Raw genomic sequence first — 23,245 nt, forward strand, 5'->3', positions numbered from 1 at the left:
CACCCACATCCCCAGCTTCGAGGTACTCTACTCTGTGCCTCGGTGTCCCTCCTTTTGAAATGAGGACATTAAGAGTGTCGCCTACACAGAGATGTGATCATGATGCATTGGGCACATGGCGGGCAAGGGGAGCCTCGGAACGTGAAATTATCAAGTTATTAGTACCAAGGAGATAATCTTGTCTCCACCTAGAAGGTGACAGTCGGGGGCAGGGGTCCTCACGACTTCACGAGGAGTCACCCCACGCTTCTGTCCCCGCAGGGCTGCCGCCAGCCCCGGGCAGCGCTCCCCCTCCAAGACCCCTCCCCATCCTGCAGCGCCCCTGTCACAGGCTTCTGGACCCCTGCCAGCCCCTGCCCTGCTCTCGTTTCTCGTCCTCGTAGCTTAAGTCGTTACCGGGTCTTTAATCCCCATTTTACAGATGTGGCAACCGAGGCTCTCTGCTGGGGGTGGGGTGGGGTGGGGGGAGGGGCGAAGTCTCCAGCGCCAGGTCGCGGTGTTCTGGGACAGGGGTGAAACTCCGAGCTCGGAAGGGCGGGCCCATCCTAGCTGCCGGGAGAGCTGGTCAAGGGGTCCCCGACGCGGCTCGGGTCCCTCCAGCCCGGCCTGGTGGAGGTCTACAGCCGTCCCCTACCCCTCGGACCGCCCCAGCCCTCCCGCGCCCTCGGCGCCCTGTGCGCTCGGGGCCGCGGCGCGCACTTTGCCTACCGTCCCTAAGCAGGGGGCGGGGCCTCCCGCGAAGCTGTTCCCCTTCCCTTTCATTATTTATTATCATTTAAAGGGGCCGTGACCTGAAAATTTCTGGTCACTCTCTCCCCCTCCCCAACACTACTGGGCTGGCGGTGCGTCGTCGGACCGAGCGCGGGGGTCGAGGGGGCGTCCGGGAAGGGGGAGGGGGCCTCACGAGACCCCTCCCCGCGTCCCGGGCCGCAGCGCTGAATCACCGGCGAGGTATTTGCATCTGAGAGCGATTTGTCACCCGGTGATTTGTCTGCGGGGCGGTGAGCGCGCCGGCGGGGGGAGGGGAGGGGCGGGGGAGGCCGCGCGCGGGGAGACTCTTACCAATCGGGTCGGATGGGGGTGTAGACGCGGACTCGGCGGGCGGCTCGCCTTGTAGGTCGCGGGTTCCGGTCCCGGGTGGGCGCACTGCGCCCGGGAAGCCAGTGAGGGGGTCTCCAAAGTTGGGCAGGGACGAGGGTGGGGGCTCAGGACGGGGAAGACGACTCCGGGGGTCCGAGTTGGGGCGGTTTTCTCTGCGAGCCCCCTCGGAGACCTCAGCCGCTTCCACGGTGCGCCGGGGCCATCGGGGGTCCAGGGCGAGCGCCGCCCCCTACCCCCCCAGCGGAAGGAAATGGTCTCTAGGCGCGCGCGGGGGGCTGCTCTCCCGGCTCTTATCTCATTTTTTCTCCCCGAGTCGGACGCTTTATTCCCGACCCCCGAGCGGAGTGGAGCGCCGGGTGGGGAGGGCAGTTCCCCGGCGACCCTCCCCAGCTTGGAGGGCTTACTTATAAAGTGTCGGCTCCGGAGCCGAAGGGGACCCTGGAGGGGCCCCCGTCCCCGCGCCCGCGCCCCGCCGTGGGTTCGGCCGCGCAGCCGCGCTCCGGCGGGGATCCCCGGGAAAAGCCCCCCTCCCGCGGTCAGTGCCCCCCGGACACAAAAGCGGGCGCAGGAAGCGCGGGGAGCTCGCGTTTGTCAACTCCAACGTTCGGCGTCCGACCCCAGGCGGCGGATTTGTCAATAATCTTCCGTTTTTAGTCGCCCGGGCCGGAGGGGTTCCCCCCCCCCCCATGCAAATCGGTCGCTTTCCAAGAAGCCTTTGAAATCCGGACTGGGGTTTTTGTCGTCTTATTTCTTCTCTTTCTTCGGTTTTTCTTTTTTCACTTCCTCCGGGCCGCCCCCCTCCCGGACTCTCCTAGCCCCCTCCCCAGCTTTCTGCCCCACCCCACCCCCTCTTCCTTTCGTGGAGTGAGGGGCCCCTTTCGCCACCCGCGGGCCCCAGCCTTGCACAACTCTTTAAATAACCGTGTTTTGCAAGGCCCCGGCCCAAGCGGGTGACCTCTCTCTCCGGGAGGCATTGGGGGGAGGGTGTGGCCCGTGATCCCTCTGGCCCCTTAGTCAGGTTCCAGCGACCACCCAGCACACCCCCACCCCTGCCTGGTCCCTGCCTGGGAATACCTCTCCCTTAGGGTTGTCATAAAGTGGGGGGTAGGGACCGAGGACAAAGGGCTCTTGGGGGAGGGGTCTGGAGGGGGTGGGCGTGCCAGCTTAGGGTTAATGGCGGCCATGGGGGCCCCAGGCACGGCCCAGGGGAGCCCTGGGGTTCCCACCTGCCCCCTCCACCAGCCCCAACGTGGAGGCCTGCCCTGCTCCCCTCCCCCACTGGGCGACCCGGAAGGGTCATTAAACCCAGCAGGCCTAGGAGTGGGAGGCTGGGGGGGAGTGGCTTCCTCTGGCCCCTTCCTTCTGCCCCCCCCCAGAGAGGAGGGGGGTGTTGCCTGGAGCGTTTCCGTGGGGAGGGGGGGGCTTGTCTTGAAGTTGTCAAATGTGGGGGAGGGGCAGCGGACCAGACTAGACACTGGGCATGAAATGTCCCCTCAGCACTTCTTAGGGCTGGTGGGGGGGTGACCACCAGTCCCCGGAGGGGATGGAGAGAGGGGGGTTGGGTGCTACTTCGCTGCCTCTAAGGACAGACTGTATTGGTCACCCTCCAGGACTGTGGCCTCTGAGAGCGTCTTTGTGCTGAGACCCCTGTCCCTGCTGGATACCAGGGTCCTTCAGGGACGTGACCCTCTCCCATTTCCCACAGGGGCCCCCCACTGCCCCCTTCCGCCCTTTCACCCACCCGGATGGAAGCCGCAGGGGGTCTGGGGAGAAAGCAGAGGGCCACTTCCCTGACTGGGTGTGCTAGTGTGGGGTCAGGCTCCGCTTAGCAGGTCACCATAGGAGTCGGGAGGTGGCCGGCCTGCTGAATGAGTGTCTGCTAGCTTCCAGGAGCCTCTGCCCACCGGCCCCTCTGCTGTGTGGGTCCCAGTTTGCCCCAGGAGTGGCTTAGGGGTTCATTTGCTGGGTTAGGGGCAGCCTCCTGCCCCTCCCCCATCTCCTGTCCCCTTCCCCATGATGTGCCGTCTGTGTTGTCACCACAGGGCCTGTTGGCTTCTGCCCGGTTTTACTGGCGGTCTGGGCGGGTGGGGGTGTGGCCTGGGCTTGGGGAGGGGCTGGGGGGGGACCTGCGTCCTTCCTTCTGGTGGGGCCCAGGTCTGCTGGGTTCTGGGTGTCCCTGCCTGAGACCTTGGCAATTAGGGTTGGTGGTGGTCTGAGGAGACCCCAGGCTGGGGTTCTGGGGTGTTGGCCCTGTTTTGGGTCCCGAAGGGTAGGAGGCCTGGGGTGGTGAGGAAGGCTCTTCATGCTCCCTGGATCCTGGTTCAAACCCCAGCCTTGCTGGGAACATGTGTGTCTCGGGGACAGGGCATCTCGTGGCCTCGGTTTTTCTCACCCGTAACATGGGGACCGTCCAGGGCCTCCTTCCCTAACATGGGCACAGTGCTTGCCATGTCCCTGCCTTTACCGTCACAAACTTGCTCTGTCCCTGCTTGAGCACAGAGCTGGGTGCTGCCAGGACACCACCCTGCAGATGGGGAAACTGAGGCCCAGAGAGGTTAAGGCTCAGGAATGAGATGGGATCATGAGTGAGGAAGGTGAGCTCAGGACCCATACGCAGGAAGCCCTCTGCCCGGGTCAGCCATGGCCTCGGTTAGCCTCGGGTGGGGGGGGGCCTCGGTTAGCCTCCGGGGGGGGGCCTCGGTTAGCCTCCGGGGGGGCCTCGGTTAGCCTCCGGGGGGGGCCTCGGTTAGCCTCCCAGCGCCTGGGGCCATCTGGACCGGGCACACCAGCAGGCGTTGGAGCAGCGCCTGGAGCTCGGAACCAGAACCCAGAACCCCCTGGACTCTGGTGCCTGGTAGCTGGCTGTGGCCAATCAGAGGCTGGGAATGCCCAGTCCCCCTGCTATGTTTATGAAGCAATAATCCAAGGTCTTCCCCACAAGGTGGGGTCAGTAACTGCATGTTTCTTTGTGGCCCAGACTGGTGGGGGCCACCTTCAGACCCTTGGGAGTTCAGTGCAGGCTGACCCCGCTTCCCAGCCTGCTGGAGGGCAGACGGGGGGGGGGGGCAGATGGGGAGAGCACCATCTACCACCTCCAGGAGGGCCTCCAGGTTTGCACCCTAATGGGAATGGTTGGGAGAGATTTTCTGTGTGGTCTGACCTCACTGGGGAGGATGGGGCCGAGGGGCCCAGGAGTGTGGTCTGACGGTCTCTCTCGCTGCCCCCAGGTCTCTGCAAACCTGTGAATGAGCCAGACACCAGCTGCTGTTACCCGGTGCCTGGCGTGAGAAGGAGGCACCGCTGGCATGCCCTCAGCCTGAGCACGGCGGCCCCCGCCCCCGCCCCCCGCCACCCTGCACTGTCCCGGCTCCCCTGAGGCCCCCACACTGCAGTGCGGCCAGGCCCCCTCCCCGCAGGGGCCGCCCCTGCCGCCCACGCCTGGTGCCCGGGGCGGCCCGGCCCGCAGGGCCATGAAGCTGCAGGCTGTGATGGAGACGCTCCTGCAGCGGCAGCAGCGGGCACGCCAGGAGCTGGAGGCCCGGCAGCCTGCGCCGCCCGAGCTCCCGGCCGGGCCCCCAGCCCGGGCCAGGGCCGCCCCGGACGAGGACAGAGAGCCAGAGAAGGCCCGGATGCAGCGGGCCCAGATGGCCGCGCTGGCGGCCATGCGGGCCGCTGCCGCAGGCCTGGGACACCCGCCCAGCCCCCGTGGCTCCGAGGACGGGCCGCCCGGCTCCGAGGACGAGGACGCGGCCCGGGAGGGGCCACCAGGCTCGCCCGCGCCCCCGGCCCGAGGCAGGGAGGCACCGGGTCCTGCGGAAGGCGACGGGCACCTGGAGGAGGCTGGCTCTGACGGCGACCTGTGAGTGGGGCCGCGGGCCAGCCGGGCGCCCGCGGGCTCAAGGGCGTGACGCGAGCCAGGCAGCTCTGGGCCCCGGGGTCACAGCCGCACAGGCCGGACGAGACCCTGTCCCACTGACCGCTGAGATCAGTGCTGCCCCTTAGAACCTTCTGGAGGACGGTGGGCACGTGCCGTCCAGGACAGGCGTCAGCGTGAAGGGGCGGGGGACTGAGCCTGGGAGGGCTGACAGGAGCCCCACGCCTGGCGAGGCTGCAGCAGCTGGCGGCCCGGGGGAGCCGCCGGGCGGGGTTGGCTGGCTCGCTGTGTCCCCCGGGACCGCACGCAGGCCCCGAGCTGGGGGCTGGCGAGCGCCCGGCGGGTCACCCTGGGAAGGCCCGCAACAAGCAGAGGAGCGGGGTGACGGCAGCCTGGGATGAGGGGCGCCGAGATGCGGGGGGCATGGGGAGGGGCGTCGGGGGCCCGGAACAGCATGCCAGGCAGGAGGAAGGGCCTGAGCAAAGGCTCGTGAGGCAGGGACTGGCCCTCCAGGGAAGCCCGAGCCGCGCGGTGCAGGGGGGTTAGCGGTGGGGGTCGTGCTGACGGGGTGGGGGGTGGGCTCCGACCCCCCTCAGCACCTGCAGTGGGCGGGGTCCGCTCTCCGGCGCCGACGGGGAGACCGAGGCTCTGGGAGGCGCAGAGCCGCCCCGGGGCCGCGTGAGTGGGCAGCGGCTCCCCTGACCCGTGCCCTCCGCCTGCCCCAGGAAGCCGAGATGGGAGGAGGAGGAGGAGGAGGAGGAGGAGGAGGAGGAGGAGCTGGAGGAAGACCTGGAGGAGGAGGAGGAGGAGGAGGAGGAGGAGGAAGAGGACTTCGAGGACGAGGAGGGGCTGGGGCCCCCGGGCGCCTCCGGCCTGGGCCCCGCACCCCTCGTCCCCCGCAGGGCCCCGCTGTCCCAGGCTTTCCGGGCTGACAGCGGGCCCCGGGCGCTGGGCGGCCAGGAGCGCCCCGGGGCCAGCCTGGCCCACGCCGGAGGGGCCGCCCACGGGGCGCCGCAGCTGCAGCCGCCGGACCACGGGGACTGGACGTACGAGGAGCAGTTCAAGCAGGTGGGCTGCGCGCCGCGATGGGGCCTCGGGGCGGCCGGCACCCGCTGCGCCCTGGGAGCCCTGCGGGGAGGCGGACAGGGACTGGGGCTGCGGGTGGGCCCGGCCGGGCGCCAGGGGCGCGGCTGTCGGGGCGGGCGAGAAGTGCGGGGACTACCAGAGACGGTGTGTGTGGCGGGCGGGCCCGCGGAGACCGCGGGAGAGGGGCCCTGCGACCTGCCCAGGCTTGCCCTGGTCGCGGGTCTGGGGTGAGGCCAGGCGGGCAGCTGTGCGGACAGAGGTGGGGGCTTGGGGATGCGGGCCGGAGGCCTTGTAGGTCGGCTCGGAGTCTGGTGTGTTGAGGCCACGGCGGCTGGTTGAGCCGGGGGGGGGGGGGGGGTCACGTTCTTGTGGACTGCAGAGCAGCAGCTCCCTGGGGCCACAGAGGGGCGGGGAGGAAGCAGGGCCGCCCTGGTGCCTTCCCTGCGGGCGGCCAGGGCAGAGGAAGTGGCCGGGCGGGGGACCCTTTGAAGTTGGGCCGAGCTGGGCTGGGCAGATGGAAACCAGATGGCGTCCGGCCGGGCTCGCATTCCAGTCCGTGGCCAGCTGGGCCCTGCCCCGACCTCCAGGAGTGGCCGGCAGGGGACCTGGCGTCCCCGGCCTGGGGCCGGGGCCTCGTAGGGCTCCACTGGACAGGCCCGCGCGTGAGAGCTGGGAGGTAGCCGTGGGGGCCTCTCGGAGGGCGCTGGCCACTGTGCGGGACCTCTGGAGGAATGGACCCGGCGCTGGCCTCCGGGGACCGAGGGCGTGGGCCCACCCTCTAAACCTCTCTTGGGGAATAGTGTTCCCGCAGTTCTCAGAGACCTGCCTCAGGTGGAGAGAGGACCATGAAGTAGAGAACCTGAGACAGGACACGTGCTGAGGGGGTGGGGCCAGGAGCTATGATGGGGGAGGGGGAGGGGTGGCGCCCCCCACCCCCCTCCGGCTGGAGGCTCTGCCCCTGCGTGTGGACCCAGCCTACTCCCTGCCTCAGTCTCTCCCCTTCAGAAGGAGACGCCAACAGTCTGTGTCCCTGCCTGTCCCATTTAGCAGATGGGAAAACTGAGCCACAACATTGCTCTTAACGTCCTCTGGGTTCGAAGTAATACAGATGGGGCAGCACAGTGTGGGCAAGTTACATTGATTTGATGCCCCCAGCATTATAGGGTCATGGCTGGGCCCAAAGGGAGAGACAAGGCCACACAGTCCTTGTGAGGTCAGAGATTGACAGGACCCCTAACCCCCGACTCCTGGGGCCCGACAGTGACTGGGGGCAGGTCAGACGCTCAGACCCCGAAGCCCCCTGGGTATGTCAGGAACAAGGGCCCCGGGAGCCGCTCCCACTTGTCTGCGATGCGAGGGTGATATTTCAGGGATGCCCAGGGGTGGGGAAACTGAGGCCAGAGGGGATCAGGGAACCGCAAACCGTGTGCACGCTAAGGAGCCGCTGCAGACACGCAGCTCCGTGTCGAGGCTGTGTATAAGCGAACACCACACACACCGAGGCGGCCGGTGGGACGTACGGTATGGTATCTTTGGCTGGTGGGGGCCGCGTGGGAGAGGCCTCCGGGGAGATGCCGTCGGGGGAGGCTTGCAAGAGTCGGGCGCACGCACACCGAGGGAGGGTGCACCTGTGGAGATGGCCTGGGCAGAGGCCCTGAGGCTGGACCGCGACTGCTTGTGTGTGGAGGCCGGATGCTGCCAGGTCGGCCCTGCAGGAGATGGGACCGGTCCGAGGCTGTGGGGGCCGAGGGAGGTTGTGGGCCGGCATTCCCGCCGTCTGCGGCAGGGCCAGCTGGCCGAGCACCTGTGTCGCCAGCGCCGGCCGGCACTGTCCTGGGCCATGTTGACTCTGGCTCCTGCCCCACAGCCTTCCTGGCACGTGGCAGCCGGGCCGGCCGGCCGCCTACTTGGCACGGTCTCTGCCTCTTCCTCCCTCCTCTTGGCAGGGCCTGGGCTGACTTCCCCTACGAACCCTCGACAGCCCTGAAGTTCCGCCAGCGGCTGCAGGTCCCAGGGTGGCCAGGCCGGGGACGGACCCGGAGCCGCAGGCTTGTGGCCACAGAACCTTCCCTTGAATCACCGGGGCCTCCCCGCTGCAGGGCCCTGGGGACACGTGGGGACGGAGCCCACACGCCTGGAGCCCGTGGCCAAGATGGGGTGTGTTGTGGCAGCGATCAGGATCATAGCCTCCCAGCATCACACGTGGCATCCTGGTGACATCCTGGTGGCTTCCTGTCCCCAACACAGGCGTGCCTGGGCTCTAGAAAGTGGCATTGCCAGATTTTAAACCAGACTCTTTTTTTTCCCCCCCCCCCCCCCCGCAGCAGGCTCTTAACCTCAGATCTTGGGCTGCTTAACAATCGGGAACCCTGCTCTCAGCTCCTCAAACACGGGGACTGTTTTCAGCAGCTTTATTGATACCAGACTCATAGCACGTGATTCACCCCAAGTGTGCGATTCAGTGACTCTTAGTTTCACAGAGTTATGCGGCCGACACGTGTCTCTTGAGGGCATTGTGGTCACTTTAAAAATGAACTTCTGTAAACGTACCTTTGAGCTCTTACACCCCCTCCCCAGCCCCCCGCCCCCGCAAGCCCCTCCCGTCCATGGAGGAGCCTGTTCTGGACGTTTCTCACACGCGGACTCACACCCGCGTGGCCTCCCGTGTCTGGTTCCCTCCCTGAGCGTCGTGTGTTCGAGGTCCGTTCGCGGGGCGGCGGGTGTGGGCGCCTCCCTCCTGCTCGCGGCCGAGGGACGTGCGCGTGCGCGGCGGACATGGGCCTCTGTGGACGTGCGCGTGCGCAGTGGACGCACCTGAGGGACGTGCGCGTGCGCGGCGGACATGGTCGTCTCTGCGCGTGCGCAGTGGGCGTGCTGTGTGTGCACCCGCCTGTGGATGGCCGCTCGGGCTGCTCACAGCTTGGGCGTTTGTGAGTCGTGCTGCTGTGGGCACATGTTCTGTGTGGACCCGTGTTTTCAGCCCTCGTGGGCACAGCCCCGGGAGTGGGATCGCTGGGCCAGGCGGTAACTCTGTCTGACCTTTCGAGGACCCGTTGACGCTTTCGCGGCTTCGCTGTCGCCTTTTCCTCCCCGCGGCCGCCGAGGCTCCGGCGTCCCCGTGTCCTCACCAGCACCTGTGATCCCCTGTCGGCACGACTTCGGCGCCCACGTCAAGGTGGGGTGACGTCTCGCTGTGGTTTTGGTTGATGTTAAACGTAGGGGTGTCTTCCCCTTGCCTTTCAAGGTCACGGCTGTCCACCGCATACCTCGTACACGGAGGGTGACAGCTCCAGCTGGCACTCGTCAGCTAACTGGTCACGGTGCAGGGAGCCGATGGAGCCTCGCACCGGGGTCCCCTGCACACACCCTGGGCCCCGCAGGGGAGGGCGGCTGAGTGCTGCTCCCGTTGGACTGATGGGGACTGAGGGGGGTGTCAGCGCTGGGACTGGAGCCCAGGGTGCCCTGGAGGAGTGAGCAGACGGCCGGGGGGCGAGCCCTAGCTCTGGGTGCTGGGGGCCCCTGGGCCTCTGTCCCTTTTGTCTGCAGAGGAGGCGATGGGTCCGGGGCCTCGCATCAGGTGTCAGGACCCGGAGCCTGGACACACACAGGGTCACTTAGGTGGGAAGACACACATGTCTGCTTTTTTTTTTTTTAATGTTTTATTTATTTTTGAGAGAGATAGGGAGACAGTGTGAGCAGGGGAGGGTCAGAGAGAGAGGGAGACACAGAATCTGAAGCAGCTTCAGGCTCCGAGCTGTCAGCACAGAGCCCAACGCGGGGCTCGAACCTACGAACCGTGAGATCATGACCTGAGCCGAAGTTGGATGCTCAACGGATTGGGCCACCCAGGCACCCCCGTTTCCCTGTTTTAAATGATGCTGCTCTGAACATCTTTGGGCTCAGGAAAGGGGGGTTAGGTGGGGGCGGGGACTTGGGGAGGAGCTGGCAGATTTTCTTCGTCTTGCCCTGGAGCCCCCCAGGCTGCAGGGAGCCCTTCGGGATCAGTGCTGGGCCAGGGGAAGGTGGAGGGGAAGGCTGCCCAGAAGCTTTGGGACTGGGGGATGCAGCATATGTAACAGTTTGCCAGGTGGACAGAGAAGCGTAGAGTGTGCACCTGGGAACAGTGTGGCTGGACCGTCCGGCAGGAGGTGTGGGGGTGACATTAGGGCAGATGAAAGGTGGGCTCAAAGGAGCCTTGGCGGGGTTTGGGGCCGGGGAAGTGAGCTTGCGGGCGGGGGTGGGGTGGACTTTGGGGCCTGTGATCCTGTCAGGACTGGAAGAGGCAGGTCTGCAGGGCCAGGGACGAAGGGTGAGAATGTTTTTGGTGGAAGAGGGTGTCCTGAACAGAGGGCACAGTCTGGGCAAAGGTTTAGAGGTCAGACACTAGGTCCTGAACCTGGCAACGCCCGTCTGCTGTGCTTGGAACAGAGTGGGCAGCAGGCCAGGCCCTGTGTGTCCTGGGGCCCGGCTCTGATGCCGGGCATCTTCCTGTGGCGCCAGGCGCCCGGGGCTGTGTGCTGGGGGGCGGGGAGGGTGTCGGGAAGCCCCTGGGAACTCAGCCCATCCCGCCTGGGGCAGCTCCTACCTCATCAAAGCTGCTGTGGCTGCTGGCGTGGAGCCAGCGGGCCGTGGCGGGCACGGGGAGGGTGCCCGCCCGCCAGCCCCTGGCACCGTGCCCCTGCCCGTGCCAGCCCTGGGAACCACACTGACTCAGCCGGAAGAACCTTATCTGGCCCCTGCGCCGTCACCAGTCGCCCAGTCACCACTGTGGGGTCACAGCTGCCGGGACCTGGCCCCACGCCCACCGCCCGCTCCCCACCCTGATGGCTGCTGTCAAGCTCCCGGCCCGCCCCACGCTTTCTAATAACACACGCAGCCACTGCAGGGAGCGGTGCCCAGCGGGCAGAGCGTCCACATTCTGCATCCAGTCAGAGGCTGGGCACGGCTGAGCCCCAGAGGGTGCAGCCCTCTAGCGTGGGCGTGCACGTGAGGGCGTACATGGGGCTATGGGTGTGGGGAGCAGGCGCTGGGTCCCCCGGAGCTGGAGGCCCGGGGGGCCGTCTCCGAGGGCCCCATGTTTGCTGGGGTCTGTGTTCACTGGAGCCAGAGTTTCCAGGGGGCATCTTGAGACCCTCTGGTGTTTGTGACGCATGCGTGTGCCGATGCCGTGGCTTTCCCGCGTGTGTCCGTCTGCACGACCGGGAACTGCGAGAACTCACCTGTAGTGTCCTTTGTGTGTGTCCGTTGCCTCATTGGTGTGTTTGTGCATCTGCTCGCCTGGCATGATTGTGCACATCTGCACGGGCGCCACCTGACGTGTGCCCCCCTTTGTGGACGTGTGGGTGTGTGTCCTGGGTCTGGATGTGCTTGTGGAAGGCGGGGCATATGCGCCTCAGAGTGTGTGGAGTCCAGCGCTTTGCATGGCCCTGGACCCATGTGTAATGGGGTGACAGTTTCCTTTGGGTGTGTGCAAACACGGGGAGCTGCAGGCACGCATGTGTGAGTGTGAATCCTGTGTGCCCACCCCCGTCCCACAGGCTCACCTTGGCCTGTAAAGCCTGACGTCGAGCGGCAACCCATTAACCATTAGCTAGAAAGTCGTATCTTCCTGTCAGTGGGGGCTTGAACTGGCCCCGGACACAGGTCAGCCTCTGAACCCGCCTGCCCCCTGCTCGTGCCCCCCAGGGAGTGCCGAGGTGTGAACAGGGCCTGGGGGCAGATGGGGGGGCCCCCTGCCAAGTTCAGTTCCAACTTCTCCTCGAGCTGTGGGATCTTGGGCAGGGGATGTGCTCTCTCTGACCCAGAGGTGCTGTGGGGGCTGCTGGGTGGGGCTCTGCCCTGTCTATGCCTTAGTTTCCCTGCCTGAGTCAAAGACCCTCCATCCCTTAGTTTCCTGATCCCAGGACTGGCCCTGCCCATGGGGACGCGGAGGCGCGTCTTCCTGGCTGTTTGCAGCGCCCTGTGACCCCATTTACAGATGCTGTCGCCCTGCTGGGTCAGGGGAGCAGCTGGGGGTGCGGGCTGGTGGGTGGGCACGCGCAGAGGGCGGGGCGCGGACCGCCCCTTCTCCGCTGGCCAGGCTGCACGTGGCCGAGGACAATTGGGGGGTCACGGGGTTAAACGGTGACCAGTCTGCCTATTGAAGGCTCCAGCGCAGGAGGCGGCCTTGCCCCACTGGCAGGGGTCCTGTGGGATATGAGGTGGGGCCCAGAGCCAGCACCGCCCACCACGCTCTTGGCACAGGCCTGGCACCTCAGGGAGGGACACGCTCTGGTCCTCCCGACAGTGAAGAGGGACAAATAAAAGCATCCCAGGAAGAAGCGTGCTGTGAGCTAAACGGTAGTCGGTTCCCCAGACTCACGGCCGCCCAGACGTGGAGACGTGGGTTTGGGAACACGGTTTCTGGGGTTTTCTTGGGCAGGAGAGCAGTGGGCTCTGAGTCTGATGAGGCCTCGGAGCCGTGGGGGTCTGGCCTTCCAGGGACGCTCCGTGGGGGTTGGTTGGGGGCGGGGGGCGGGGGCCGAGGTTTGGGCAGAAAGGGCCAGGCTGTGCCCTCACGAGCATGTGTGTGCGTGCCTGAGTCCGGCCCTTCCGTGAGCCTGTGCACCAGCCTGGGTTCTGGGCTGCTGGGCCGCATCTGTGGAGAAGGCAGAGGAGAGGCTGTTGTGCGGCGGGGGGGCGGGGGGCCGGGGCTGGGCTGGCACCGTGGCCGGGCGGCTGTCTGGGGCCATTATCTTGGAGAGCGCGAGGGCGTGTCTTGTTTGTGTGTCTGGCTGGAAGGGTGTGTCTGTGTGTGTGCCAGGGACCACGTTGGGGTGGCATGGCCTGCCAGACCATGGGGAGGGCAGGGGTGTCCGTGTGTGCCCGTGGCCGGGGACAGGTCCAGGCAGGGGCCTGTGGGTACGTCTGGGCAGGGCCGTGGGTCTTGGGGTTTCTCTCCTGCTGCGATGGCCCTTGGGGGGAGTCCCACATCCCCCAGGGTGGGGTGGTGCCGTGTGGTCTTGGGCCCCTGCTCCGGGTCTGGCTGTGTCACTGTCTGCCTCATGAGGGGTCTCTGAGGGTCCCCCACCCAGGGGTGCCTGCCTGGCTCCCTGACTTGGGATCGGTGGCACAGGGGTCTCCCCAGGTTGCGGGCCGGAAACTGTGTGGCTTACAGCGTCGCCCGGCTTCCTGTGGGGCAGCTGGGCTTGGAGCCGGGTCCCTGGTCGCTCTGCCTCCCCCCGCCCTGCCCCCACCCCCTTGCCCTGTGCTTTCTCGCCAGCTGCCAGTTTCCCAGGCAGCCCCTGCCCATGCGTGCCCGGGAATGGTCCACGTGCTTGCCCACGGGGTGCCAGATTCTGGGAAGGGCAGTGAGGTCTGAGCCCCCTTTTTCGTGTAGGGCCACCATCAGGGGCCAGAGGGCCCAGCTGAGCCACCAGCCTGTTGCCATCTGCGCCCTCCCTCCGAGCCTCAGTTTCCCTGTCTGTAAAACAGGGGCAGCATTAGAGTGAGTGCTGGCTGCTGTTGGGAGTTAATTACCACTCAGGCGTCCTGGAAGAGAGGTGGCGGGGGTGGGGGGCATCAGCCTCGTGCTGCCCGGGGCTGCCCCGCTGTATGCGGCCCCTGGTGGCCCACGGGGAGGCGGGGTGTGCAGAAGGTAAGCTCTGGTGGCCTCCTTGGCCCCCACAGGCCGACCCCATCTGTGCCCGCCCTTCGGGCTCTGCCAGGGCTCCGTGGCTGTGCCCCGCAGGGGCCCTGGGTCCCTTCCTCTTGACTCGCGGGCAGAGGGAGGGAGGCAGGGAGCGGCCTCTGGGCAGTCCTCGGGCTGGCTGGCAGTGGCAGGCTGGGGCCGGCACGGCTGGGGCAGGGGCGCTGCTCCCCAGCCAGGCACGTCTTTCTGAGCCGCTCCAGCCACCAGGAAAGTCCCTTTCAGAGAAACCCCCACGACAGGATTGTAAGTTCCTGGGAGCCAGGCACTGGCTAAGGCTCTACTGGGAGCCAGCGGCCAGGCGGGGGGGGGGGGGCGTGGTGACCCTCCTACGAAATGCCCCAAGGCCAAGTGCAACATTGGGTCTCTAATCGCTTGGGGTCGAGGGGAGAGGATTCTGGATTTTTGGCTTTCTCGCCTGAAGCCTTTGCCCGGAGAGTGCCAGATGCTTTAGGACAGGGTCCTTCCCCAGCCCTGCGAGGCTCCATGTGGCCTGGGGCGCCTGAGGGCCGGGTCCTGGGTTCCAGTGCTGCCCTGCAGTCCCCCCCCCCCCCGCTTCCTGGTCCCCCTAGGGCAGTGGGTGAGGGGCCCCCACAGGGACTGGAGGCTGCCAGGATTTGCCTGTCATTTGCATGCTGCGCAGGGTGAGGGCCTCATGCTTCCTCACCTCTTCCTAGAATTGTCCTTTGGCCGCTGTCTGTCACGCCCGCGTTCTCAGTGCTGGACCCGTGGGTGTGCCCTGTGGGCCTCAGTTTCCCCAGCTGTGATATGGGGCTGGAGGGCGACCAGCTTGCCTGGCCATCAAAATGGCTTACCCCCCGCCCCCCAGCCATGTCCTGGTCCCCTCTCCCCCCACCCCGACGCTGCAGGCGCCCCTGCCCACTTCGTGGGGGGAACCGAGGCCCTGGGGTGGCCCAGGCTGTGGGAAGGCTGACCAGGAGAGGAGGAGGCCAGCAGCCTTGCGGTCGAGAGAAGCGCCCCAAGCTTCAGCTCCATATTCGGCTTTGTGACTCGTTTCTGGAGCTTTTTATTAGTATCCGTCGTGGGTGGGGTGCTGTCTCTTCAGAGAGGGGCACATGGCCGGCTGGGGGTGCGAGGCCGAGCTGACAGATGTTTCTGCCCTGCCCAGGATCACTTCCTCAATCTCCTGCGAGCCCAGTGGGCTCCCACATCTGTGTGGAGGAGGCTGGGCCTGTGCTGACGGGAAATGAAAGGCGGCCTGACCGCCGGGCGGGTGCCCCGGGGTCAGGTGCACCAGGAGGGTGGCTCACAGGGAGGACGCCAGGTCACAGGGCATTGCTTAAGCCCCTGCCGTGTGCTGCAGCCGGTGGCCACCCACCCCGGGGCCACCGCGCCTTCCTCTGACTCTGCCCCGTGCCCCGCTGGCCTGAGGTTCTCTTGGGCAGCATCTAGCACTGCCCTTGACATACAGAAGGTGCTCAATAGTGGCTGCAAAATGGATTGTCTTGGCCGACGCCCTGTGGGCTGACACGTCTTCCGAGGGGTGTCCTGGGAGTTCCCGCAACAGAATTTTCCCTCAGGTGCAAAACTCCCTGGGAGCCCGTCCGTCCGACCGTCCGAGGGCCTGCGTCCCTGGAGCGCAGAGGACCGGCCCCAGCTTCCTGGTCCCCATCCCTGCCCCCTGTGATGGGTCAGCTGGGGCTCAGGGCACGGACAGGGAGCTCCCCCACTCTGGGTCCTTCCTCCCCAACCCGCCTCCCCCCCAGGCGCCCGCTGAGCTCCCTTCTTCATTCTCCAGGTCGCTCTGGGGTCCCTGTTGGGAGGGGGTGGGGCCCTGGCTTTGCCCTGTGGGGCTCTGTGACCTCGGGCCGCTGTGGGACAGGGGGATGAAGCGCTTAGCGGGCGGTTGGCGGTCCTCAGGTGCTGCCAGGAGGCCTGCCCTCTGCCGGCCTCAGTTTCCCCAGGTGCACAGTGCCTGGAGTAGTGGTGGGGAGGCCCTGAAGTCGCCGCCCCGCCTGTCCAGCCCGGCTGTTTCTGTGAATGTGGGAGGCGGGGGTGGCCCCCAGGGACTGTGTTCCCGGCCCACCTGGGGCCCCGGCAACAACGGCTGGATGTGCTGAGTCATCTCAGTCCGGGACGGGTTTTATGCGGGGGGAGGGGGGGTACTCAGGGGACCCAGTCAGGGGACCAGAGCCTGGGTGAGCCTCCTTCCTTTCTTTGCTGGTGGGCGCCGAGCCCAGCACCCACAGCCCCACCTCTGCCCTCGGGGGCTCTCATCTGGGTGCGGGGGAGGGCGCAGAGCCTCACTGGCCACGCTTCCTGGTCTGGGGGTCAGACCTGGCGGAGGCCGTGGTCGGAGGAGGGGTGCAGATGAACCTGGCGGGCCTGCCGTGGGGGGACGGTGAGGGGGACACAGGGTGGGGGTGCCTTGGGGAGCAGGAAGTCTGGGCTTATCCTGACAGCGACGGAGAGCCATGGTTGGCTTTAGAGCTGAGGAGACCTGGTGGCCTCTGGAGGTTAAGATGAGGGGCTCTCAGAGCCTGTGCCCCTGGGAGTCTGCAGGGGGAGTGGCTTCCGGTTCACTGTCCTGGTCAGTCTCTGCGGGAAGGTGACCATTTTCTAGGGGGGCGGGGGTGGGGGGTGGAAACAGCTCCTTCTCTGCTATTTCACTTTGTCTTCAGGAGTTACAAGTAAGTTCTCACCCTAAACCCTCAGGATGTAGAGGTGAGGGGAGGTGGTCCTCGGGCGGCAGCCCTGCGCCCCAGCAGGTAAGCAGACACGCCGTGCGTCTGCCACACACAGGACGTCACTCGGCCCCAGACAGGCTCATCCACAGACGGGAAGGGGGCGCGTGGGGGCCCGGGGGCTGCGATGATGGCTGGCGGGGATGGGGTGGGGTTTGGGAAGATGGAAAGTTCTGGAATTACACAGAGGTGGTGGTTGCGTAACTCTGTGAACACACTCAATGCCGCTGAAACACTCTGAGACGGTGGATTCTGTGTGATCTCCCCCCCCCGCACGGACTCTTTTCCCAGGTTAGAGACGAGAGGGTGAGCTGCACGCTTAGCGTCCTGGGCCGCAGCCCCTCCTGAGACGCTGTCACCCCCCGACTCTGGCTCCCCGCCGTGGGGGACACGCGCCTCTGGTGCCTGTAAGCCCCGTTGGGCGCTGCAACAGCACGCGTTTCTGAGAGGCTTCCTGTCCTTGGACAGGGCTCTGCCTCCCTTCCTCGCGGCCTGGGGCTCACCAGCCCCTGAATGACGGCCCTGGGCTTTCTTGATGTTTCCTAATGTCGGTTCCTCTCGCTGCCTTGTAAGGACAGTGGAGCCCCCCTCGGGGTCTCCCCGTGGGCCCAGCGCCTCCCTCAGGTGGGGCCCTGTGGACTTTGGAGCCGCCCGGGTGGCAGGAGGGGGCCTGAGCAGAGACACCGCTCAAGGGGCAAAGGTCTTCCTGGGGGCCCTGCAGGTGGCAGTTGCTTTACAGCCTGGGCCCCTCGGCCTTGGGCTGGACGCCGCCCCCGGGCCCCTGTGGCCGGCTGGGACCGGCGCGCGGTTGCCCGGTGGGGCCTCCTGGGGTGTGACCTTCAGGAGGCCCGGTAGTGCCTGGGGAGGGGCCTCCTGGGCGCCGGGTCCTGGGGTGCCCTCCCCACCAGCCGGGCCCCTCATCTGCGGGCTTGCTGGTGGCCACGGGGGCCTCCTCACCCCTTCCGTGCTGACAGGCTGGGGAGGGGTCCCACGCCGTGGGTGAGCTCCCGGCCACTGCAGCCCTCCCCGCCCCCCCCCCCCCCACACCGTACACAACGTGGCCCGGCCAGCAGTATGACCCACTGACCAACACGGAGTTCTTAGCACGGACAGAAACACCTGTGGGCCGCAAACAAGAATTTCCTGTTTGCCCGTCCGTGTGCTTGGGGGGTAGGGAGCGCTTACCGTGTTTCCGCCACTACCTGGGCCTCCCTGGCCTCAGCTGCCTCCTGCTCAGTGCGAGCCCTGCGAAGGGCCGAGGGCAGGAGTCAGGTCTGGGGCGGGGGACGTGGGGACATGGGATAGCACAGGGGGCTCAGGCCCAAGCCCCTCCAGCTGCTGAGCGGGGTGACCCGGGAGGCCTGGCCCTGCCGCTCTGTGCCTCAGTTTCCTTTTCTGTGAAGTGGGTGGTGCTGGAGTGGGGAGGACCACTTGGTGACAAGGGGTTCTCGGCCTCCATCACCCTCCCCCACAGCCCAGAGACTGGCCGGAGGTGTGGGGGGGGGGGCTGTGCGTGTCCCCCCTGACGTGGCCGGTGGGGGCCGGGGAGGGGCTCTCCTGAGCCTTGTGGGCCCGTAACAGCCCTGGAAAAGTGTCGGCGTCCCCGTCCAGACGCTGACAAATCAGGGTCCATTTGTTAAGCGACCACCTCGCACCCGGCTCTGGATGCTGGGCACGAAGCAGACAGAACGTGACCCTCTGCCGGGGCACCTGGACTGGTGGCCGGACCATCGTGGAAATGCTTGTGGCTTGGGCCGTGGAAGGGTGTCAGTAAGTGAGAAAACCGCCCACAGTCCGTAAACGTTCTAAGGGAGAGCAAAGCGTGAGCCACCGAGACAGGGCAGCAGCCGTGCCCGCCTTGGGGGTGGGTCTGAGAAGACAGCGGGCACAGGAAGCCAGCGGCTGAGCCGGAGGCGCTGCCAGGGCAAAGGCCCGGGGAGAGGCGCTCGCGGGCTGCAGGGCGGATTGGGGGTGACTGGTGTCATGAGGTCAGGGCCCGAGATGGAGCGGGTGTCCAGCCTGGGCTTGTGGCTGTGGCGGGCGACCGGTGTCCGCCCCACCTGGCCCACCGAGCGGGGCAGAGGCCGGGCTGGGCAGGGGGTGCGTCGTGTCCCCCAGTGTGACTAGGAGCCTCGTGAGGCAGACAGCGCTGCCCCCCAGGCCCCCGTCCCTCCCGTCTGGCCAGGGAGGCAGGGGACGGAACCCGGGGCCTGAGCCCCATAAAGCGGGGGGTGGGCTTCACTGCCCCACTTTGCTGTCAGCTGCTCACAGCGACAGCCGTTAGAGCGGCCTCCCCGCCGCCGGGCCGCCACGTCCCCCTTTATGGCCTCAAACAATACCCTGGCCCCACGGGGATCTGACCGGGCCTTGCCACAGGCCTATCCATCCACCATTTGGCCTCGGGGTTAAAGCCCCCCCACAGCTGCCAGGTCGCAGGGTCACTGGTCTCCACCCTGGGTCTCAGTTTCCCCGGGACACGGGTCACCAGTGCTCCAGGAGGTCCTCAAGGGTGGGGGACTAGGGCCGGAGGGACGGGGTCCAGGGAGTTCAGGCGCAGCCCCCCCCGCCCCCCGTCACAGTCTCAAAGATGGTGCCCCCTCTCGGGAGGGCGTGTGGGAGCGCCCCGGGTCGGCTGTAATGCAAACAGCAGGAGCTAGTTCTCCCGAGGTCGGAGCCCATGTCTGAGGCCCCCTGAGGCTCCAGGGAGGGGCCTTCCTGCCTCTTCCAGGCCCTGGCGTCCCTCGGCCGCGGGACTTCGCTGTGGCTGTGTCCTTCCCTAGAAGGACACGTGTTGTGGGATGAGGGCCACCCCACCCCCAGGACAACCTCAGCGTAACTGACGCATCCTTCGAGACCCCGTCTCCAGATAAGGTCTCACAGCTAGAAGTTCGGGGTGAGTTTGGGGTGCCTGCCATTTCGGGCGATGCTCCCACAAAACCCCGTGGCCCTTCTGCCCACGCTGAGGCCAATCAGGGTTCATCGAATGGCCATTTACGCAGCAGCTGCTGTGTGCGTGAGCCCGTGTGTGCTAGCGACAAACCCGACGAGGCCCCGCGTCCCCCTCAGCCTGGCCGACGGGTGTGGGGTCCCGCGGCACGCGGTGCTGGAAGGGCAGAGAGTGGGTGGGAGGCGCCGGAAGGGGCTGGGCGGGGCGAGTCGGGACGGTGCAGGGGACGATGGCCGGGGTCCACCTGCGCGCCGCACACCCTCAGGCAGAAGTGTGGGGCCGCCCTGACCACCATAAATCAGCCCAGGAATGCAGCCGGCCAGCCTGGCTGGGGCAGGGCAGAGACACACTCAGCCTGGACCACCCCGGCCGTGCCCCGGGGCCTCACGTCGTCTCTGTTCCACCGATGGGGAAAGCAAACCCCAGAGAGGGGCAGGGTGGCTGAGGGGTGGCCAGCCCCAGGGACCCTGCCTCCCCAGGCCCCAGGGATGCGTCCAGCAGCAGGCGCTGGGTATGGGTGCGTTCCTGGGCCCCCGTGCTGGATTGTCCCAGCTGGGGCTGATTGGTGGTTTCAAGCCCCCCCCGCCCATAGTCCTGAGCCCTCTGGGTCCATTCTCCAGGGCTTCGTTTGCAGGGTGCTGTTTGCCACTGCCCCCTCCAACTCCACCTCCGCCCTCCGTCACCTCTGCTGCCTTCCCTCTGCCTGCCACCTCCCGGGAGCCAGTGGGTCAACGTGGCCGGGGACCCCTGGGCCCCCCGCCCGAGCCCCCTGCCCAGTGACTGGAGAACCCAGGACAGAGTCGGGCTGAAGGACCCTGACATTCTCAGGCTCCGGTTTCTCACCTGCCCCGGGGCCTCAGTTTCCTCCTCTGCAAAATGGAGCCGCCTCTCGGGGGCCGGCACTGGGATGTGCCCCTGCGTGGCTGCCATCTGCGCTGTGTCTGGGACGAGTTGTGTCCCCCAGGGACGTGTTGGAGACCCGAGTCCCGGTCCCCGAGAACAAGCTTCTGGAACAGGGTCTTCGCAGATGTCAGTTAAGAGATGAGGTGGCTGCATCTGGGGGTGGGGTCCTCGGAGAAGCAGCGTTCTGACCGACACGGAGGAGGCCGGGCGAGACCCAGGCGGACCCTGGAGGGACCTTAGAGGGACCTGGACCCCAGCAGCGGGCGGGACCCCTCAGGACACACCTGGGTCTTGGGCGCTGCCCTCTGGGCAGTAGGAGACTGAACCTTTGTTCCAAGTGGCCTGGTATGTGGCTTGGTGGCCACCGTGGGAGACACATGCGGGATTCTGTGTCTTCATCTGAACGGGCCCTCGGTGGGGACGCTGGCAGCTGACCCCTCCCCTCCCCCACAGCTCTATGAACTGGACGGGGACCCCAAGAGGAAGGAGTTCCTGGACGACCTGTTCAGCTTCATGCAGAAGCGAGGTGAGCGGGGCCTGCTTGGCAGCCGGGTCTGAGGGGGGTCACAGGTGGGCGCGTCTGAGGGGTGGGAGGCCTCGGGTCCCCAGCCTGGAACTGCCAGGTCAGGCGTCTTTTGCTGCCGAGACCCGAGGTGTGATGGAGTCCTGGCTCCTGGCCCTCCCCCCCCCCCCACTGCCCCAGAGTCCCCTGCGGCAGAGCCAGCCTGCGGGGTTGGGAGGGCAGAGGCGAACGCAGGGAGGGGCCGGGCAGTGGGACGACGAGATAGAAGTCCCTCCAGGCGCTGGAAGGCATGGTCTAGACCATGGTGTCCCTGTGGCCGCGGGTGCCAGCTTTAGTCCTGGCCCCCCCCCACCCCCGTGCCAAGGGGGCCTCAGTTCCCACATGTGTGGAATGGGCCGCAAACAGTTCCCACTGTGTGGTGGCACCCCGATGTGCTGAGTACAGGGCTGCATTTATGAAGTGTCAACAGTGTACCAGGCCCACGCCACCTCTGCAGCCCATCCCGTCCCCAGGCCCCTGGGTCTAGTGCAGTGGATGCCATACGTGGCCTGGCCCAGAGATGTGTGGTGACCGAGGCCTGGGGAGCAGGAAGGTGGCCAGGAGCAGAGGCCCGGGGACAGGCGGTGGTCTGTGTGGGTGACCCTGTGGGGAAGCGGAGACCTGGACAGCAGAGGGCCCGCGCACTCCCACACGTGGCCTCAGCCTGGGCTGCTGCGGGCTGCGGGGCCGAGAGGCCGGGCGGCCTGGGAAGGGGTGTGGAGGGCACTCCCTGCGGGGTGGGGCTCAGTCCTCTGCCAGCTCGGCAGCCCGCCTCACTGCGGTCAGTACACCTCCCACGTTCAGGGAAGGAAACTGAGGCCAGGGAGGGGGTGCATCCTCGGAGCCTGAGGCAGGAAGGGGCGGGCCCACCTGGGGCCGCTGCAGGGGCACTGCTGGCCGCGGGCTTTGTCCAGGGCCGTGCCCCTCCCTCTCCAACAGCCTCTGTAAACACAGGCCCCGCAGCCCAGCCGGAAGGGAAGGGAAGGAGATGGAGGGGAGAGGGCCTCGGCCTTCCCATTAACCCCTCCCGTGCCGGGGTGGGGAGTCCAGACCCGGTCCTGGGGAGGGGGCCCCGTCCTTGTTATCGTGGGGACCAGTCCCCCTGGGGCCTGCTGCCCCCCGTGTGGCCAGAGAGGTCCTCCCTCACTCTCCTTATCGTCCGTCCACACCTGCTGGAGCCTCCCCCCCGCCCCCCCCCCGTCACGGGGCCCTGAGCTCCCAGCCCGGAGCCCACTCATACTGCGCGAGACCGGGCCTGGTGTCCTGGAGGTTCGGGAAGCCTGGGGAGCTGCCCTTGGGTGTGTGTGAGGCAGGGCCCACACCGGGCTGAGAGGGTCCGAGTCCAGCCCCGCCACCCTCAGCAAGCCTGGAGCGCAGGGAGCGACGAACTCCCGTGCAGCCCTCAGAGCCCAGCTCCGGGTCCCCCTTTCCCTCGCCATCTTCCCTGGACCCTGCGCCCCCCCACCCCACCCCCAGTTAACTGGCCGCCTTTGGGGCCAAGAGCGTGTTAGGCTCCCTCCCCACCCGACTCCATCCCACAGCTCTCTCCCCTCCAGACAAAGAGAAAGTAATTTTTTCCAGGTCACAAAGGAAGAAGCTCTGAGAGTTCTCTGGGGGCTGGGAATGCGGGAGGGTCCTGGCTGCGCCCCACCCTCCTGCTTCCTTGAAGACCCCCCCACCCTTCCTTATCTCCCCCCGGCCCCCATGGCCCGTCCTCCGCCCTGCTCCTTCTGTAAACATCCGTCCAGGCCCTGTGCAGAGCGGGGGCGCGGGGTCCCCAGAGGCCCCTTCTGCGCGATTCTTTCTGTTCTTGCCGGTGCAGGACCCGAGCTGGTGCCCGGGGTGGCAGGTTGTCCTCACTTAGCAGGGGTTTGGAGCCTGGAAAGGGCAGAGGTGGCCGGAGGTGGTGTCAGAGCACCTGGCTCTGGGGCCCAGGACTCAGGAGGCCCCTCGTGTGAAGCTGGGCTGGCCCTTCTCCAGGAGCCACAGCCTGGGGCCTCCGTTCGCCGGTCTCGGCGGCAGACGCGCCCCGGACGCTGTGACGCAGGCCGGTCACATCTCATTGTTTCCTGAGCACCCGCCGCGCAGGGGTTCAGGGGATTGAACGGGCGACCCCGGGCGACCAGGCCTGCAGCCCAGGGCCAGAAGGTAGAGCCTCAGCAGCAGGGAGAGTCTAAACCAGGGAGCTTCTCCATCCTCAGCTGGAAGGTGCCAGGCAGGCTGGGCCACCAGCTTGTGCGTGACGGGGGCATGCGGGCAACGGGATGGCAGCAGCTCCGAGGAGCAGCCCACCCCTCCCCGGCCGGCCCCCCATCCCACTCTCTAAGCTGCAGAGTGGATTAGCCAAGCCCTGCCTCCTCCCGGCTGCCGAGACCTGGGG

At 67.0% G+C, this 23,245-nt stretch overlaps 1 protein-coding gene across 3 annotated transcripts in view; it reads left to right on the forward strand.

The window, feature by feature from the left end:
- The first annotated feature begins 787 nt into the window (after window positions 1-787).
- The window catches only part of ARID3A (AT-rich interaction domain 3A), a 29,452-nt gene continuing 6,994 nt past the window's right edge, over window positions 788-23,245 (forward strand). Inside the window, exons 1-4 of one of the 3 annotated variants that reach the window (XM_039248188.1) lie at window positions 788-1,001; window positions 4,329-4,960; window positions 5,701-6,043; window positions 20,757-20,829. In XM_039248188.1, coding sequence (XP_039104119.1) covers window positions 4,572-4,960; window positions 5,701-6,043; window positions 20,757-20,829 — 805 coding nt within the window. In that variant the 5' untranslated portion in view covers window positions 788-1,001; window positions 4,329-4,571. Of the gene's footprint in view, window positions 1,002-3,896; window positions 4,212-4,328; window positions 4,961-5,700; window positions 6,044-20,756; window positions 20,830-23,245 lie in introns of those variants that run through there. The other 2 variants (XM_039248187.1, XM_039248189.1) reach the window with 2 other exon arrangements.

The sequence above is a fragment of the Hyaena hyaena genome, unplaced genomic scaffold (genome assembly GCF_003009895.1).
Source record: "Hyaena hyaena isolate Hyena2069 unplaced genomic scaffold, ASM300989v1 scaffold_302, whole genome shotgun sequence".
Classification (NCBI taxonomy): domain Eukaryota; kingdom Metazoa; phylum Chordata; class Mammalia; order Carnivora; family Hyaenidae; genus Hyaena; species Hyaena hyaena.